Source organism: Boleophthalmus pectinirostris, unplaced genomic scaffold (assembly GCF_026225935.1).
Source record: "Boleophthalmus pectinirostris isolate CB_2022bp ecotype Guang Dong unplaced genomic scaffold, ASM2622593v1 HiC_scaffold_11, whole genome shotgun sequence".
Classification (NCBI taxonomy): Eukaryota; Metazoa; Chordata; class Actinopteri; order Gobiiformes; family Gobiidae; genus Boleophthalmus; species Boleophthalmus pectinirostris.
In genome coordinates this window covers 23,041,465-23,061,464 of record NW_026570994.1, presented here as the reverse complement: position 1 = coordinate 23,061,464, position 20,000 = coordinate 23,041,465, and the positions used below count along the sequence as shown (strand labels likewise).

The 20,000-nt window shown below is 48.3% G+C and overlaps 1 protein-coding gene across 1 annotated transcript in view; it reads right to left on the bottom strand.

Moving 5' to 3' along the window:
* Positions 1-5,432: 5,432 nt before the first annotated feature.
* LOC110166005 (NALCN channel auxiliary factor 1-like) overlaps positions 5,433-20,000 on the bottom strand; it is a 15,082-nt gene continuing 514 nt past the window's right edge. The window contains exons 1-3 of the mRNA XM_020931203.2: positions 19,442-20,000; positions 6,477-6,648; positions 5,433-5,847 (exon numbers count right to left, since the gene is read on the bottom strand). The exon at positions 19,442-20,000 is cut by the window's right edge and continues 514 nt beyond it. Coding sequence (XP_020786862.1) covers positions 5,537-5,847; positions 6,477-6,648; positions 19,442-20,000 — 1,042 coding nt within the window. The 3' untranslated portion in view covers positions 5,433-5,536. The remainder of the gene's footprint in view (positions 5,848-6,476; positions 6,649-19,441) is intronic.

Below are 20,000 nucleotides of genomic sequence, written 5' to 3'. Positions count from 1 at the left end.
AGAGGAACTGAAACTGAAGCTGTGTGTGGACGTGAGGAACCAGAGGAACTGAAACTGAAGTTGTGTGTGGACGTGAGGAACCAGAGGAACCAGAGGAACTGAAACTGAAGTTGTGTGTGGACATGACTCTAGACTCTTCGTCGTGTCACATCCTCTTCCTCCCTCGGCACAAACAAACTCTCTCTGAAACAGACACGTGTGGACCAAGGGCCGGACCTCTGATACTCTGCAGGGACGTCGCGCCGGGGGGGTCCTACATGTGCCTCTTTTGGGTTTTGTTACTTTTGTTCTACTTTTAATTGTTTGCCTTTATTTCAGTTTTGACAATATCTGGATTTGACACTTATCGGTCGTAGTATTAAGAAGAACGTGTAAAATCTTGATCTCTGTGAGTAAAAACACTTTTACTCACCGGATTTTAACACGGCCTGAGAATCGTGTGCTCCTCTCACTGTTTTTATTGATTTTATTTGCAAATTTTCATATTTTTATGTTCTTATTTACTTGTTTTATTTATTTATTTTATGCTTTATTTTATTTAATGTGTTAATTTAGAGATTTCGTGTTAAAATGTGCCGTAAAAATAAAGTTGGTTTGGGTTAAATTGGACGTCGTCTGCAGAGTATCAGGAGCTGGTGTTGGGACAAAATCTGCGCCCCGGATCAGATGGATGGACGTTTTTTGTTTTTTTTTTTTTTTTTTCAGAAAGTTCTAGTTGTTTCTTTTCACTGACGCTCTGAAATTGTACTTAGAGTGATTTGTGTTTGAGGAATCTTTAATCGTTTATTTTCAAAACACCTTTTTGCCGATCTACCGTTTTCAGCGTCGTCGTTCTTACTCTACGTCCAGTCAACTCCAGCCAAAACACAGAGACATTTTACGCACAAAGAAGGACTTTTTCTGACAATTTAAAACTTAATTTCACTAAATAAATATGATAATTTTTTTGTTTTATGAGTAAAGTGGACAGATTTTCAAATTTAAAAACTGGAACACACCCGAGTTGGGAAGTCGGTTTCAGTAAAATTGTAAAAAGAGATTATAACGTTGTCCATTCTCGACTCACTTTTGGGTCAGTATAAACTTTTGTTGGTGCGTTTTTTTTTTTGCTTTATGGTCATTTTTTTTTGTATTTTAGCCAAACGAATGATCATAAATTCGTCTTTTTTCTGTTGGTTGGTTTCAAAATGTTCAAAATCAGAGACAATTGGGTAAACTGTGTAAATCTGCTGGGACTGAATCTGAACTGTAGCGGAATTTAGGCACGTTTTGGCTCTTGTTTACAGTTTTATAATTTCCTTTGCATCCTGAAGTCACTTTATAAAACTTATATTATTATAAAAAAAAAAAAAAAAGTAAATATAATCATGTGAAGTGTGTTTCAGTCCTCACTTCTTTAAAGGGGCGCAGATTTAGTCGCAACACCAGCGCAGGTTTGGGGAAAGAACTTCACCACAACAGCTCCAGTGCACCTGTCTGCTCCTGTCTGCTCCTGTCTGCTCCTGTCTGGACCCAGAGCTGTCCCTCCTTCCTCTGTCCAAAACATGTTAAAGCTACATCGGGTGTTTTGTTGAGAAATGTGAAAAATTCCATCGCACGTTTTTCCGTTTCGTTTATTTAAAGAGGAGGTACTGTGCTTCTGTTTCTTCTGTGGGTTTTACAGATTCAGATCATTTCGGGGTGTTCCTTTTACTGGTTTGAAAATGATATATTCACCCAAAATGTTTTACCAGTTTCACTTTGCTCTCCATGCTAAGTTACTCCCGTTCAGAGCGCCACACGACACACTCAGACTGAATCCCGCTAATAAAACTCCTGCACATCAGGTTTGTCTCGTCGCTCTGAACAGTTTATGTCGTGTTTTTGTTTACAGGGCGTCCCAAAAAGTGTGACATCATTTCACAGCTGATAGTTTGGGGAGTTCTTGTTGAAATAAGCTCAAATTTTCACTGAATATTTAGAATCGCGGGCTGTAACGGTTCGTGTGTTTATGTTGATCAGTTTCAGTGCTGGACGTTTGGTTCGGTGCAGGTCTGTGAGTGAGTTTGCGCGATTTGTGTGTGTTTACATTCCTCCTTTACATGTGCAGCTCCACGGAGGCTTGACTCTTTAATATTCACAAGGAACTCGTCCCTGATTGGTGCAGTTGTAGTTGTTTCCTGCAGCGCTTTATAGTTAGAGCGACCACCGTGAAAACAGCTGACCCCCGACTTGACTACGTACGTTTTTTTTTTTTATTTATGGGCCCGGTCAAGCAGAAGTAAACAACAAGGCCAAAAATTCAAGTTAATGCATCTGATATAAAAGTGTATTGAACAGATACATATGTACTCGAGTTTATCAAACTGTTGACCTTTTTTCTGTAACATTTTTGGTTCTAAAGTTCCATCTGTTTTAAACAGACCATGAATGAAACATGGAACAAAAATTATTTCCCAAATTTCAAAGACCTGAAAATCATGTAAATAAATGTTTGTATTTCATCATATCTTGTGTTATTCCATCTTTGAACTGTTGATGAAGGGACAGGATTTTTTTTTTTTAATGTATTTAAAATGATAAAAATGTTCTTGGAAGGACTGACATATTTTATAGAAATAGTTTCCTTTCATTTTGAAGTAATATTAAAATATTCTCTTCTCTAAAGTTAACTCTTTCCTACATTCTGATACTTTACTTATGTCAATAGTTCCTCTAGTTTGTGAATAAGAGACATTTGAATGTCAAAAATCTGACCCTGTTTCCGTCCGTTACCACTTGACCCTTATAAAACACTTTTCACAGATACGTCCTTTTAAACCACGTGAATCGTCGCGCCGCGGTCCTCACCCACCGCCATCACACCTGTATTTTCTTTTTTTTTAATTCAAATTTTTATCAACAGTCAAATAGAGACAGTTTCAAATCACAAATGTACAACAATTTGCTTCTTTTTTTTTCTTTCCCCCTTCGTCCTTCTTTCACTTCACGTGTCTCTCTTTGATAGAATTGATTATTTTTTTCCCCCTTATTCCGTTAAGGATACAAAGAAAGAAATTAAAATAAAATTAAAATAAAAAAAAACTGAAAAAAACAAACAAACACTTGAACACTTGAGCAGCAGTGCACAGGGTTTGTTGAACGTGTTTTTTCAGTCTTCAGACAACGTGGAGAATTTGTTTTTTTCTGACCAAAAATCTGAAGCTTGAGTAAAAGTTCACGCTGGAACTGTTCGTGCTGCATTTTACTTTTGGAAAACTTTTACTTTTTTTGTTTACAAGGACTTTATTTTTTACAATTTTTCTAACATTTGTTGCTTATTTGAGAAGATTTGATTTCACTTATTAGTTTTACCAAGCAGAACTTTGACTTTATTTTATTTTCAAACTAATTATTGGTTTAATAAAAACACAAATAAACAACAAGTAAATGGTTTTGAATTTTTAGTCGTAGGTTTTACGTTTTACTAAACCCTGATGAAGACCAGTTTGTCGGCTTTGGCCATTTAAATAAAAGCCTTTTAACTAGATTTTTCCTTGCGCGATTTTTTACTTTTTCACGTCTTTGGAGCGTCTGGAATCGGTTTGTGTTTAAAGTTTTGATCCTTTTTTCCAAGAGCCTCGACCTGCTCCCACTGACTGAACATCTGCAGCAAACACACACACTTTTGTTCTTTCTGGTTTTACATTTTGTTGAAATGAACCGAACTGTGACCTCAAAACCGAAGAACTGACCAAACTGTGACTTTTGTAGATTGAGATTTTGTATTTAATGTTTTATTTTTGTTCTGTTTTCAGGTCGAGCCGTTCACTCCCAAACAGAAGCACTTTTGCGTCTTGGAATTTGGAAAAAACTTCATCATCTGAACCAAAAATCTAAAGAGGAAAGTCTGAAAAGAAAAGAGGAAGAGCTCGACTTTGTATTTTTGGGATAACTGCTTTTAAAATGACGTCAGATTTTTTGGGACACTCTGTATTTCTGGAGAATTGTCGTGTGGGAGCGTAGGCTTGTGGGCGGAGCCTCGTACACACTCGTACCTCTCGCCGTAAGAAGGATTTGATCACATCTCAAAACGTTTTCAGGCAGGTTTTTGACGAGAAACAACGTTAGAGAAAAAACAAAACTAAAGAAAAGCAGAATACCCCCTCTTTAAACACTTTAATCAACACATTATTTCTCATTTTCTCATTTTGTTCCTAAACTATAAAAGCCTCTGTGACATTTTGAACGTTTCTTGCCCTGGTCGGTTGTGAAAAGTGTGGAATCCTGTAAACACGTGTCACCGCCGCCGCCACCGCCGCCGCCGCCGCCGCGCCGCCGCCACGTCCCGGAGAAAAGAACGGAACAGAAGACACATTTAAAGACGACGCACAGAATCCTCCCGTGAGACAAAACCTGTAGCAAAAAAGATCGCGAAGAAACGGGAACTTTTGGATGTGTTTTCGTTCTGCGGCCGAGGAGTCCGGGGGTCAAACAAACGGGGGGGGGGGGGGGGGGGGCTAGAAAACACGGAGCGGAGTCCAGCGCGGAGAGCGGGAGTCCCACATCCACGGCAGCCGGGAGGAGGGGGGCGGAGCTCGGAGAGGAGGGGGAGGAGATAAGTGGCGAGAGGGAAAAACGGGAGCAGTGACGAAGATCGGACCAAACGGGTAAAAGTGCCAGGACCAAGAGCAGGTCTGGTTATGATCCTGGTCTGGACTAAAGCTGGACTCTTCTCAAAAAAACAGACCTGAGAGACCAAACACAGACCTGCTTTAGTCCTGGGTCAGTCCTGCTTCAGTTTTGATTAAATCCTGGTTCAGTTCTGGTTTAGTCCAGTTTGACTTCAGGTTCAGTCCTGGTTTAGACCTGGTTTTGACCTGATTTAGTCCTGAATTAGTCTTGGTTAAGTCCCTGGTTCAGATCCAGTTTAGTCCTGGTTCAGTCTTTGTTTAGTCCCTGGTTTTTAACCTGGTTTAGTTCTGATTTAGTCTTGGTTTTTAACCTGTTTTAGTCCTGGTTTAGACCTTGTTTAGTCCAGGTTTAGTCCCTGGTTTAGTCCCTGGTTTTGACCTGGTTAGTCCTGGTTTAGTCAAGATTTAGTCTTGATTTAGTTGATGATTTAGTCCTGATTTTGATTTGGTTTAGTCCCTGGTTTAGACCTGGTTCAGTCCTGGTTTAGTCCTAATTTAATCCCTGGTTTAGTCCCTGGTTTAGACCTGGTTTGGTCCCTGGTTTTGACCTGTTTTAGTCCAGATTTAGTCTTGATTTAGTCACTGGTTTAGTCCTGGTTTAGCCCTGGATTTGACCCGGTTTAGTCCCTGGTTTAGTCCCTAGTTTTGACCTGGTTTAGACCTGGTTCAGTCCTGTTTTAATCCTGGTTCAGTCTTGTTTTAGTCCTGGATCTTGTCACTGCTCCTGTCGGCTCGTCTAAACCTCGACATCACAAACTCTTTCTCTCTCCTCTCTCTTCGTCTCTCCTCCTCCTCGTCCTCGTCCTCGTCCTCGTCTTCGTCCTGGCGAGCGCTCGGCCGTGGAGCCTCTTCGTGTTCGCGTTTGTCCGTGTGTTGTTTGAGTTTCAGTCGTCGTTGGCCCGTCCCTCGTCCGCCGCCGCCGCCGTCGCCGCCGCCGCGCCCCACAGCAGCGTGGCGTTGTGGGAGAGGAGCAGGACGGAGTGCAGGATGACGAGCGCCAGCAGGGGGCAGAGTTTGGGGCGGGGCGACGCGGAGCTCGGCCACGCCCCCTGGTGCTGACACGAGGGAGAGGCAGTCCTTTGTCGAGTCCCGTGTGAGGGCGGCGACGGCGGCGACGGCGGCGAGGGCGGCGAGAGCGGCGAAGGAGGCGCCCATCGCACGTCACAGCAGCGCGCCTCCAAGTCCGACGCCAGACCTGACACAGACCAAAACAAGACCCGGGTTAGACCTGGTTTAGTCCTGGTTCAGTCCTGTTTGAGTCCAGTTTGAGTTCTACTTCAGTCCAGTTTTAGACCAGTTTGAGTCCAGTTTGAGTTTAGTTTTGATCCAATTTTAGTCCAGCTTTAGTCCAGTTTTAGTTCTACTTTAGTCCAGTTTTAATCCAGTTTCAATCCAGTATGAGTCCAGTTTTAGTCCAGTTTAAGTTCAGTTGGAGTCCTGTTTTAGACCAGCTTGAGTCCTGGTCTGGTACCATCTTTAGTCCAGTTTTAGTCCAGTTTTAGTCCATGTTTAGTCCTGGTTTAATCCAGTTTTAGTGCAGTTTTAGTCCTGGTGGTTGGTCTTGGTCTTGGTCTTGGTCTTGGTCGTGGTCTGGTCCTGGTCTGGTCCTGGTCTGGTCTTGGTCTAGTCCTGATCTGGTCTTGGTCTGGTCCAGTTTGAGTCCCGGTCTGGTACCTGTGCAGATGAAGCTGGGGCTGCCTCCGTGGATCAGGTCTTCGTTGTCTGGTTTAGTCCTGGTTTAGTCCTGGTTTAGTCTTGGTGTGGTCTTGGTCCTTGGTCTTGGTCTGGTCTTGGTCTGGTCCAGTTTGAGTCCCGGTCTGGTACCTGTGCAGATGAAGCTGGGGCTGCCTCCGTGGATCAGGTCTTCGTTGTCGGGGAGGATGAAGGGGCAGCTCTGTTGGACCTGGAGGCAGCTGGTGCCACAGGGGACGGTCCGGGCGCACGACGGGGAGGTGTCCGGGAAGAACTGCGCACACAACCACCACTTGTACGCCATCTAGAGGAGACGCACAACACACACACACACACACACACACGTGAACGCACACACACACACACACACACACACACACACACACACACACACACACACACACACACACACACACGGGAACTGTTAAAGATGTCATTTCTCTCTTTAAATCTCCAGGTTCATTTTGTTTTCGCGTAAAACAACAGATTCACACTTGTTGTTGTTGTTGTTGTTTTTATCAGTTTCACTTTTGTTTTTGTCGTCCCTCCCTTTGCTCTCTGTGCTGTCACTCCCCCTTCAGAGCACCATCACAACACAATCAGCCGCAGCTCACGTATGAAACCATCTCTCCCTCCCTCTCTCTCCTCCCCTGCTCTCTCTCCATCTCTCCTCTCTCTCTCTCTTTCTCTCTCTCTCCCTGTTCTCTTTCCCTCTCTCTGTTCTCTCTCTCCTTCTTCTGTCTCTCTGGTCTCTTTCTCTCCCTCCCTAACTCTCCTTTTTCTCTCTCTCTGTTCTCTCTCTCCTCCCTGTTCTCTTTCTCTCTCTCTCTCTCTCTCTCCTTGCTCTCTCTTTCTCTCTGTTTTCTCTCTTTCTCTCTGTTTTCTCTCTTTCTCTCTGTTTTCTCTCTCTCCTCCCCGTTCTCTCTTTCTCTCTGTTCTCTCTCTCTCTCCTTGTTCTCTCTTTCTCTCTGTTCTCTCTCTCTCTCCTTGTTCTCTCTTTCTCTCTGTTTTTCTCTCTCTCCTCTGTTCTCTCTCTCCTCCCTGTTCTCTTTCCCTCTCTCTGTTCTCTAGAATCGTTTGCATCTTTCTTGTTTTCTCACTCCCTCTCTCTCCTATTTCTCTCTCTCTGTTCTCTCTTTCTCTCTCTCTCCTTTCTCTCCTTGTTCTTTCTCTCTTTTCTTTCTTAAGCTGCTTATTTTCATCTGACAGGAGCAGTGGAGCAGACAGGGCTTTCCCCAAACCTCCTCCCCTCCATCCCTCCATCCCTCCATCCTGCCCGAGAGGAGGAGAGAGGTTAACCACTCTGCTACTGTGAGTCTAAATAAAGGTTGTGACTCATGACGATCACACGATAAAGACGCTAACGAGTCTAACGAGTCTAACGACTGTGACGATGTGAACACACCTCAGGTATTTTTACCTCCTGCAGCGCCTTCGTCCACCACTAGAGGCCCTCACTTCTACCCCTCTGTCTTCTCTTCTCTCATCCTCTCATCCTCTCATCCTCTCATCCTCTCTCCCGTTTACTCTAAGTATAGACCAGGTTTAGTCCAGGTTTAGTCCAGGTTTAGACCAGTTTTAGTCCAGATTTAGACCAGTTTTATTCCAGTTTTAGACCAGTTTTAGACCGGGTTTAGTCCAGGTTTAGACCGGGTTTAGTCCAGATTTAGACCAGTTTTAGTCCAGGTTTACACCAGTTTTATTCCAGTTTTAGACCGGGTTTAGAGCAGTTTTAGTCCACATTTAGACCAGTTTAAGACCAGTTTTAGTCCAGGTTTAGACCCGTTTTAGACCAGGTTTAGTTCAGGTTTAGACCAGTTTAAGTCCAGGTTTAGACTAGTTTTAGTCCAGGTTTACACCAGTTTTAGACCGGGTTTAGACCGGGTTTAGTCCAGTTTTAGACCGGGTTTAGTCCAGTTTTAGACCGGGTTTAGTCCAGGTTTAGACCAGGTTTAGTCCAGATTTAGACCAGTTTTATTCCAGTTTTAGACCAGTTTTAAACCAGGTTTAGTCCAGGTTTAGACCGGGTTTAGTCCAGGTTTAGACCAGTTTTAGACCAGGTCTAGTCCAGTTTTAGACCGGGTTTAGTCCAGGTTTAGACCGGGTTTAGTCCAGGTTTAGACCAGTTTTAGACCAGGTCTAGTCCAGTTTTAGACCAGGTCTAGTCCAGTTTTAGACCGGGTTTAGTCCAGGTTTAGACCGGGTTTAGTCCAGGTTTAGACCAGTTTTAGACCAGGTCTAGTCCAGTTTTAGACCGGGTTTAGTCCAGGTTTAGATCAGTTTTAGACCAGGTCTAGTCCAGTTTTAGACCGGGTTTAGTCCAGGTTTAGACCGGGTTTAGTCCAGGTTTAGACCAGTTTTAGACCAGGTCTAGTCCAGTTTTAGACCGGGTTTAGTCCAGGTTTAGATCAGTTTTAGACCAGGTCTAGTCCAGTTTTAGACCGGGTTTAGTCCAGGTTTAGATCAGTTTTAGACCAGGTCTAGTCCAGTTTTAGACCAGGTTTAGTCCAGGTTTAGACCGGGTTTAGTCCAGATTTAGATCAGTTTTAGACCAGGTCTAGTCCAGTTTTAGACCGGGTTTAGTCCAGGTTTAGACCAGTTTTAGACCAGGTCTAGTCCAGTTTTAGTCCAGGTTTAGACCAGTTTTAGACCAGGTCTAGTCCAGTTTTAGTCCAGGTTTAGACCAGTTTTAGACCAGGTCTAGTCCAGTTTTAGACCGGGTTTAGTCCAGGTTTAGACCAGTTTTAGACCGGGTTTAGTCCAGTTTTAGACCGGGTTTAGTCCAGTTTTAGACCGGGTTTAGTCCAGGTTTAGACCAGTTTTAGACCGGGTTTAGTCCAGATTTAGTCCAGTTTTAGACCGGGTTTAGATCTGAAAAGTTCTTTTCTGTGGGCGTCTGTCAGCTCCGTGTCTCTGTGGAGATGTGATTGTTTGAGCAGAAATGTTGCACACTAGGGCATTAAAGCAGCCGATCTTCATGGAGACAAAAAGCTCACGCGACTGAGGCAAATTACGGGTCAGATCAGTGGAGAGGCGAGCCAAGTCAGACAGAATGCATTTTTGTCAAAAAAACAATAATAATACACGAAAGATGGATTTTTAATGCCATAACACAGAACCAAACCAGGACTAAACCAGGACTAAACCAGGACTAAACCAGGACTAAACCAGGACTAAACCAGGACTAAACCAGAACTAAACCAGGACTAAAACCAGGTCTAAACCAGGTCTAAACCAGGACTAAACCAGGTCTAAACCAGGACTAAACCAGGTCTAAACCAGGACTAAACCAGGTCTAAACCAGGACTAAACCAGGACTAAACCAGGACTTGTCCTGGATTTAAACCTGTGTGTGTTTGTGTTGTTTGTTTCAGACACATTAGTTAATGACTGGAGCCTATGGGCCATAGTCTGTAATCCAACACACACACACACACACACACACACACACACACACACACACACACACACACACACACACACACAAACACACACACACACACACACACACACACACAAACACACAACACACACACACACACACACACACAAACACACACACACACACACACACACACACACACACACACACACACACACACACACACACACACACACACACACACACACACACACACACACACACACACACACACACACACACACACACACACACACACACACACACACACACACACACACACACACACACACACACACACACACACACACACACACACACACACACACACACACACACACACACACACACACACACACACACACACACACACACACACACACACACACACACACACACACACACACACACACACACACACACACACACACACACACACACACACACACACACACACACACACACACACACACACACACACACACACACACACACACACAAACACACACACACACACACACACAAACACACACACACACACACACACACACACACACACACACACACACACACACACACACACACACACACACACACACACACACACACACACACACACACACACACACACACACACACACAAACACACACACACACACACACAAACACACACACACAACACACACACACACACACACACACACACACACACACACACACACACACAAACACACACACACACACACACACACACACACACACACACACACACACACACACACACACACACACACACACACACACACACACACACACACACACACACACACACACACACACACACACACACACACACACACACACACACACACACACACACACACACACACACACACACACACACACACACACACACACACACACACACACACACACACACACACACACACACACACACACACACACACACACACACACACACACACACACACACACACACACACACACACACACACACACACACACACACACACACACACAAACACACACACACACACACACACACACACACACACACACACACACACACACACACACACACACACACACACACACACACACACACACACACACACACACACACACACACAAACACACACACACACACACACACACACACACACACACACACACACACACACACACACACACACACACACACACACACACACACACACACACACACACACACACACATAACACACACACAACACACACCACACACACACACACACACACACACACACACACACACAACACACACACACACACACACACACACACACACACACACACACACACACACACACACACACACACACACACACACACACACACACACACACACACACACACACACACACACACACACACACACACACACACACACACACACACACACACACACACACACACACACACACACACACACACACACACACACACACACACACACACACACACACACACACACACACACACACACACACACACACACAAACACACACACACACACACACACACACACACACACACACACACACAAACACACACACAAACACACACACATCTACAGGATTCATGTGAGCGACAGGAGCAGACAGGAGCTGGACCAGGACTAAACCAGGTCTGAACTGGGACTAAATTAGGACTAAATGAAGACCAGGAGACCAAAGCAGGGAATAAACCAGGACTAAACTTGATCTGAACCAGAATTTTATTAGGACCAAACCAGGTCTAAACCAGGTCTAAACCAGGTCTAAACCAGGTCTAAACCAGGACTAAACCAGGTCTAAACCAGCTGTAAACCAGGTCTAAACCAGGTCTAAACCAGCTGTAAACCAGGTCTAAACCAGGTCTAAACCAGGTCTAAACCAGGACTAAACCAGGTCTAAACCAGCTGTAAACCAGGTCTAAACCAGGTCTAAACCAGCTGTAAACCAGGTCTAAACCAGGTCTAAACCAGGACTAAACCAGGTCTAAACCAGCTGTAAACCAGGTCTAAACCAGCTGTAAACCAGGTCTAAACCAGGTCTAAACCAGGTTTAAACCAGGACTAAACCAGGACTAAACATAAACAATATTTAACCAGACTGAAACAAATATTATGTCAGAACTAAACCAGGATCAGACCAGGATTTAAACAAGACTGAACCGGGTCTACTCTAGGTCTAAACAAGGACTAAACAAAACCAATATGTAACCAGATTGTTCAAAGATTATATCAGAAATAAACCAGGATTAGACCAGGACTTAAGACTTGACTGGGTCTAAACCAGGACTAAACCAGGACTAAATCAGGACATGTTTCCGGTGGATTGTCTGAGTCTTTTCATGAATGAGACTCTTGTGAATGAAGCCAGAGTCATTCAGCACCACGGACAGCTCCTCTCAAACCACACACTCAACAAGACCAGGACTAAACCAGGACTGAACCAGGACTAAACCAGGACTAACCAGGACTGAACCAGGACTGAACCAGGACTAAACCAGGACTAAACCAGGACTAAACCAGGACTAAACCAGGACTGAACCAGGACTAAACCAGGACTAAACCAGGACTAAACCAGGACTAAACCAGGACTGAACCAGGACTGGACTAAACCAGGACTAAACCAGGACTAAACCAGGACTGAACCAGGACTGAACCAGGACTAAACCAGGACTAAACCAGGACTGAACCAGGACTAAACCAGGACTGAACCAGGACTGAACCAGGACTAAACCAGGACTAAACCAGGACGAAACCAGGACTGAACCAGGACTAAACCAGGACTGAACCAGGACTGAACCAGGACTGAACCAGGACTAAACCAGGACTGAACCAGGACTAAACCAGGACTGAACCAGGACTGAACCAGGACTAAACCAGGACTAAACCAGGACTGAACCAGGACTAAACCAGGACTGAACCAGGACTGAACCAGGACTGAACCAGGACTAAACCAGGACTAAACCAGGACTGAACCAGGACTAAACCAGGACTAAACCAGGACTGAACCAGGACTAAACCAGGACTGAACCAGGACTGAACCAGGACTAAGCCAGGACTGAACCAGGACTAAACCAGGACTGAACCAGGACTGAACCAGGACTAACCAGGACTAAACCAGGACTGAACCAGGACTAAACCAGGACTGAACCAGGACTAAACCAGGACTAAACCAGGACTAAACCAAAAAATGCCGAAACTGCCAATATTATGCAATTTTCTGTCATGTTCTAGTGTCGTTTCTTCCTCACAAACAAACCTGGAGTTGTGTTTTTGTTTCATTCAGCTTCAGAACGTGACTTAAATCTCCCAGAGTCACTTTTGTGTAACATAGAACCTTTAAATATTCCCAGGAAGATTCCCAGTGAAGCATGGAAAAGTGTGATTCCCAGCTCCAGGACCATGGACAGCTCCATCGTGTCCTTCAGTTTCAAGCTCCTGGAAACTGAATCAGGGGGAAACTCGAACATTAGAGTCTCGGAAAATCCCCCCTTTTTTCCAGCAGAAACGGCTCATTACCCCGAGAATCAGAACCACGGACAGATCCCCCACTTTACCCAAAACAGAACAACGACTCAGACCAGGACTAAACCAGGACTAAACCAGGACTAAGAACCAGGACTGAACCAGGACTAAACCAACTGAACCAGGACTAAACCAGGACTGAACCAGGACTGAACCAGCCAGGACTAAACCAGGACTAAACCAGGACTGAACCAGGACTGAACCAGGACTGAACCAGGACTAAACCGAGACAAAAAACTGTTCTGAATCAAAACTAAACCAAGTCTGAACTCGGCATAAACCAGGTTTAAACCAGGATTAAACCAGGTCTAACCTGGTCTCCTCTCTGTCCCTTCACAGGGTCAGTCGTTGGTGCTCAGGGGCCACGGCTGAGTGACCACACAAACACTCCTCCTCCTCCCCCCCCCCCTCCCTCCCTCCCTCCTCCTCCTGCTCTGTCGTTCCGGGACATTAAATCAGGAAATCCCTCTCCAACTGAAGAGCTCCGTGTGTTTGGACAAGACCAGAACAACTCACTGTTTTTATGAATGAACAAACCTGGACTAAACCTGGACTAAACCAGGACTAAACCAGGACTAAACCAGGACTGAACCAGGACTGAACCAGGTCTAAACCAGGTCTAAACCAGGACTAGACCAGGACTAGACCAGGTCTAAATCAGGTCTAGACCAGGACTAAACCAGGACTAAAACAGGTCTAAACCAGGACTAAACCAGGACTAAACCAGGACTAAAACAGGTCTAAACCAGGACTAAACCAGGACTACACCAGGACTGAACCAGGACTGAACCATTTCTAAACCAGGACTAAACCAGGACTAGACCAGGACTAGACCAGGTCTTAACCAGGTCTTAACCAGGTCTAAACAAGGACTGTTTATGAATGGAAATAATAAAATAAATGGATGTCAAACCCTCCCCCCTGAACTGCCACCTTCCTGTGGTGGGGGAGTTTGTACCCGAATGATCCTAGGAGCTGTGTTGCCCGGGGCTTCATGCCCCTGGTTAGGGTCTCCCATGGCAAACAGGTCCTAGGTGACGGGGCAGACTAAGAGCAGTTCATAAAACCCACATGAACAGTTTAATATCGAGGACCGTGACGTCGCCCGGTGTGGCGCAGCCGGGGCCCCACCCTGGAGCCAGGCCTGGGGTTGGGGCTCGAATGCGAGCGCCTGGTGGCCGGGCTCAGCCCGAAAGGACGACGTGGGTCCACCCTCCTGTGGGCTCACCACCCGCAGAGGGGTTCATAGGGGTCGGGTGCATAGAGGACTGGGCGGCGGTCGGGGACGGGTGTCCCGACGCCCTGGTCCACACACACAGCATCTGGCTGTGGCGACGTGGAACGTCACCTCGCTGGGGGGGAAGGAGCCCGAGCTTGTGCGGGAGGTTGAGAGGATACCGGCTTGATATAGTCGGGCTCACTTCTACGCACAGCTTGGGCTCTGGTACCCAACTCCTTGAAGGGGGTTGGACTCTCCATTTCTCTGGCGTTGCCCGCGGGGAGCGGCGGCGAGCTGGTGTGGGCTCATAGCCCCACAGCTCAGCCGCCACGTGTTGGAGTTTACCCCAGTGAACGAGAGGGTCGCGTCCCTGCGCCTTCGGGTCGAGGACAGGTATCTCACTGTGGTGTCGGCCTACGGGCCGAACAGCAGTGCTGAGTACTCGAGTACCCGGCCTTCTTGGAGTCCCTGGGAGGGGTACTAGACAGTGCACCGACCGGGGACTCCGTTGTTCTACTGGGGGACTTCAACGCCCACGTGGGCAACGACAGTGACACTTGGAGAGGGGTGATCGGGAGGAACGGCCTCCCTGATCTGAACCCGAGCGGTGTTTTGTTATTGGACTTCTGTGCTAGTCACAGTTTGTCCATAACAAACACCATGTTCCAGCACAAGGTCCATAAGTGCACGTGGCACCAGGACACCCTAGGCCGGAGGTCGATGATTGACTTTGTCGTCGTGTCATCTGACCTCCGGCCACGTGTCTTGGACACTCGGGTGAAGAGAGGGGCTGAGCTGTCAACCGATCACCACCTGGTTGTGAGTTGGATCCGCTGGCAGAGGAGGAAGCCGGAGGGACCTGGCAGGCCCAAGCGTCTGTTCTGTTGGGAACGTCTGGCAGAGCCTCTGTCAGAGGGACCTTCAACTCGCACCTCCGGGAGGACTTCTCCCAGATTCCGGGGGAGGCTGGAGACATGGAGTCCGAGTGGGCTATGTTCTCAGCCTCTATTGTCAATGCAGCTGCTCGGAGCTGTGGGCGTAAGGTCTGTGGTGCCTGTCGCGGTGGCAATCCCCGAACCCGGTGGTGGACACCGGAAGTAAGGGATGCCGTCAGGCTGAAGAAGGAGTCCTATCGGGCCTTGCTGGCTCGGGGGACTCCTGAGGCAGCTGACGGGTACCGGCGGGCCAAGCGTGCTGCAGCCCGTGCGGTCGCAGAGGCAAAAACTCGGAGCTGGGAGGAGTTCGGGGAGGCCATGGAGAAGGACTATCGGACGGCCTCAAAGAGATTCTGGCAAACCGTCCGGCGCCTCAGGAGGAGAAAGCAGTTCTTCACCAACACTGTTTACAGTGCGGGGGGAGAGCTGCTGACCTTGACTGGGGACGTTGTCCGGCGGTGGAAGGAATACTTTGAGGATCTCCTCAATCCCACCGTCACGTCCTCCGAGGAGGAAGCAGAGGCTGGAGACTCAGAGGTGGACTCATCCATCACCATGGCCGAAGTCACTGAGGTGGTTGGCAAGCTCCTTGGTGGCAAGGCTCCGGGGTTGGATGAGATCCGTCCTGAGTACCTGAAGTCTCTGGATGTTGTGGGTCTTGGCTGATACGCCTCTTCAACATCGCGTGGCGGTCGGGGACAGTGCCTCTGGACTGGCAAACCGGGGTGGTGGTCCCTCTGTATAAGAAGGGGGACCGGAGGGTGTGTTCCAACTATAGGGGGATCACACTCCTCAGCCTTCCCGGTAAGGTCTATGCCAGGGACTGGAGAGGAGAATCCGGCCGATAGTCGAACCTCGGATTCAGGAGGAGCAGTGTGGTTTTGGTCCTGGCCGTGGAACACTGGACCAGCTCTACACTCTCCATCGGTGCTCGAGGGTTCATGGGAGTTTGCCCAACCAGTCCACATGTGCTTTGTGGACTTGGAGAAGGCATTCGACCGTGTCCCTCGTGGTGTCCTGTGGGGGGTGCTCTGGGAGTCTGGGGTCCGGGGCCCTTTGCTAAGGGCTGTCCAGTCCCTGTATGACCGGAGCAGGAGCTGTGTTTGCATTGCCGGCAGTAAGTCAGACCTGTTCCCGGTGCATGTTGGACTCCGCCAGGGCTGCACCTGTCACCGGTTCTGTTCATTGTGTTTATGGACAGAATTTCTAGGCGCAGTCAGGGGCCGGAGGGGGTCCGGTCTCATCTCTGCTGTTCGCAGATGATGTTGTCCTGTTGGCTTCATCGAACCAGGACCTGCAGCACTGGGGCGGTTTGCAGCCGAGTGTGAAGCGGCTGGGATGAAGATCAGCTCTTCCAAATCCGAGGCCATGGTTCTCAACCGGAAAAAGGCGTCTTGCCCTCTCCGGGTGGGTGGAGAGTCTCTGCCTCAAGTGGAGGAGTTCAAGTATCTCGGGGTCTTGTTCACGAGTGAGGGGAGGATGGAGCGTGAGATTGACAGGCGGATCGGTGCAGCGTCGGCAGTGATGCGGTCGCTGTATCGGACTGTTGAAGAGGAGCTGAGTCGAAAGGCGAAGCTCTCGATTTACCGGTCAATCTACGTTCCTACTCTCACCTCTGGTCATGAGCTCTGGGTAGTGACCGAAAGGACGAGATCGCGGATACAAGCGGCCGAAATGAGTTTCCTCCGCAGGGTGGCTGGGCGCTCCCTTAGAGACAGGGTGAGGAGCTCAGTCACACGGGAGGAGCTCGGAGTAGAGCCGCTGCTCCTCCACGTCGAGAGGAGCCAGTTGAGGCTCGGGCATCTGTTTCGGATGCCTCCTGGGCGTCTCCCTCAGGAGGTGTTCTGGGTATGTTCCGCCGGGAGGAGGCCCCGGGGAAGACCCAGGACACGCTGGAGGGACTATGTCTCTGGTCTGGCCTGGGAACGTCTCGGGGTCCCCCCGGAGGAGCTGGAGGACGTGTGTGTGGAGAGGGAAGTCTGGGAGTCCCTCCTCAGACTGTTGCCCCCGCGACCCGACCTTGGATAAGCGGAAGAAAATGGATGGATGGATGGATGGATGTCAAACCTGAAATCCTGTTAGAATCCAGCTCTAATTAGTCCTGGTTTAGTTCTTGCTTAGTCCCAGTTTGGTCCCAGTCCAGACACTGGTTTTAGTCCTGGTTTAGTTCTGTGTGAGTCTCACTTTGCCCCAGGTCAGTTGAGGAGAACAGATCAGCACCACGGACAGAGACTCCAGCGGTTTCTCTTTTTAGGTTTTTGTTTTTTTCAGTCGAGTGAAAAATGTGAAACTGTTTCAAATGTTTTTAATTTCAGGTTTTATCTCAAACTCTCAGTTTCAGATTCAACTCAGAGTCTCAGGAAACAGATTTAATGAGAAAATCAGCACCACGGACAGCGCTCCAGGTCCAAACCAGGACTAAATCAGGACCAAACCAGGACTAAACCAGGACCAAACCAGGACTAAACCAGGCCTAAAACCAGGACTAAACCAGGACTAAACCAGGCCCAAACCAGGACTAAACCAGGACCGAACCAGGACTAAACCAGGACTGAACCAGGACTAAACCAGGACTGAACCAGGACTGAACCAGGACTGAACCAGGACCGGACCAGGACCAAACCAGGACCGAAACAGGTCTAAACCAAGTCTAGATTTAGATTTTGTTTTTTTCTAGTTTAACCCACCTGTCAGTCCTGGTTTAGTCCTGGTTTAGACCTCGTTCAGACCTGGTTTAGACCTGGTTTAGACCTGGTTTAGACCTCGTTCAGACCTGGTTTAGACCTGGTTTAGACCTGGTTTAGACCTCGTTCAGACCTGGCTTTAGACCTGGTTTAGACCTGGTTTAGACCTCGTTCAGACCTGGTTTAGACCTGGTTTAGACCTCGTTCAGACCTGGCTTAGACCTGGTTTAGACCTGGTTTAGACCTCATTCAGACCTGGTTTAGACCTGGTTTAGTCCTGGTTTAGACCTGGTTTAGACCTGGTTTAGACCTGGTTTAGACCTCATTCAGACCTGGTTTAGACCTGGTTTAGACCTGGTTTAGACCTGGTTTAGACCTGGTTTAGACCTCATTCAGACCTGGTTTAGACCTGGTTTAGACCTGGTTTAGACCTGGTTTAGACCTGGTTTTAGACCTGGTTTAGACCTGGTTTAGACCTGGTTTAGACCTCGTTCAGACCTGGTTTAGACCTGGTTTAGACCTGGTTTAGACCTGGTTTAGACCTGGTTTAGACCTGGTTTAGACCTGGTTCAGACCTGGTTTAGACCTGGTTTAGACCTGGTTTAGACCTCGTTCAGACCTGGTTTAGACCTGGTTTAGACCTCATTCAGACCTGGTTTAGACCTGGTTTTTCTCGGAGTGTGTCCTGGTGCTTTTCGCTCTGGAGATGAATGAACGCGTTTCCATGACGACGAGGCAACGAGGAAGAGGAGGGCATTAGCATACGGCGGCGCACAGTCACAGCTAACACGGGACCTGGACCAGGACCAGGACCGGGACCAGGACCAGGACTCAGCAGAACCACTCAAGGTCTCATCAAAACCTGCACAAACTGGCTCCAGACCCGACATATGGGCCAGAACCAGGGACTAAACCAGGACTAAACCAGGACTAAACCAGGACTCAAAACAGAGCAAGAGAAACCAGGACTAGAAATAAAACATGGGCAAACTGTCCCCGTCTAAACCAGGACTAAACCAGGACTAAACCACAACTAAACCAGGACAAACCACACAAGCACTAACCCAGGTCTGACCCTGGACTAAACCAAGAGTAAACCAAGACCAACTCAGGTCTAAACCAGGTCTAAACCAGGTCTGACCCGGGCCTGACCTGGATCTAACCCAGGCCAGGGTCTGACCCGTGTGTGACCCGTGTGTGACCCGTGTGTGACCCGGGGGTGACCCGGGGTTTCCCGCCCTCTGGCCTCGGGGCTCGTTACCTTGCACTGGTCCATGCACGTGCGCACGGAGTACGGTCCCGGTTCGTATTTGAGCACGAGCTCCTCAAACTCCTCGTACTTCTCGAGCGCGTGCAGGTCGTAGCGTTGATACGCCGCGACGCACGCGCCGCACGTGCCGTCGGGGCCCTCGTGCAGCGCGTGCAGGCTGCAGTTGAGGCGATCCGGACGCGACGCGCCGCGGAGCAGGTCCAGCAGCGAATACGAGCTACAAAAAGACAAGTACAAGCCGCGAGCGCTCCGCTCCGACACGTTCCCACACAAAAGGTCCACGTCCGCGAACGTGAACGAGTCCGTGAACGAGTCCGTGAACGAGTCTGTGACAGAGAGCGGCTCCTCCGGCTCGGAGCCGTCCCGCGGGCCGTCGCACAGCGGCGTGGAGGAGTTGTCTAAAAACACGGCCCGCGTGCGCTCGGGGTAGAGCGGGACACCGGGGACCCCGGGGACGCCGCCGGGGGACCGGGCCAGTTTGTCCGGCGCCAGTTTGGCCTCGGCGCGGAACCACAGGTGGTCAGAGAGCAGCGCGAGCAGCAGCGCGAGG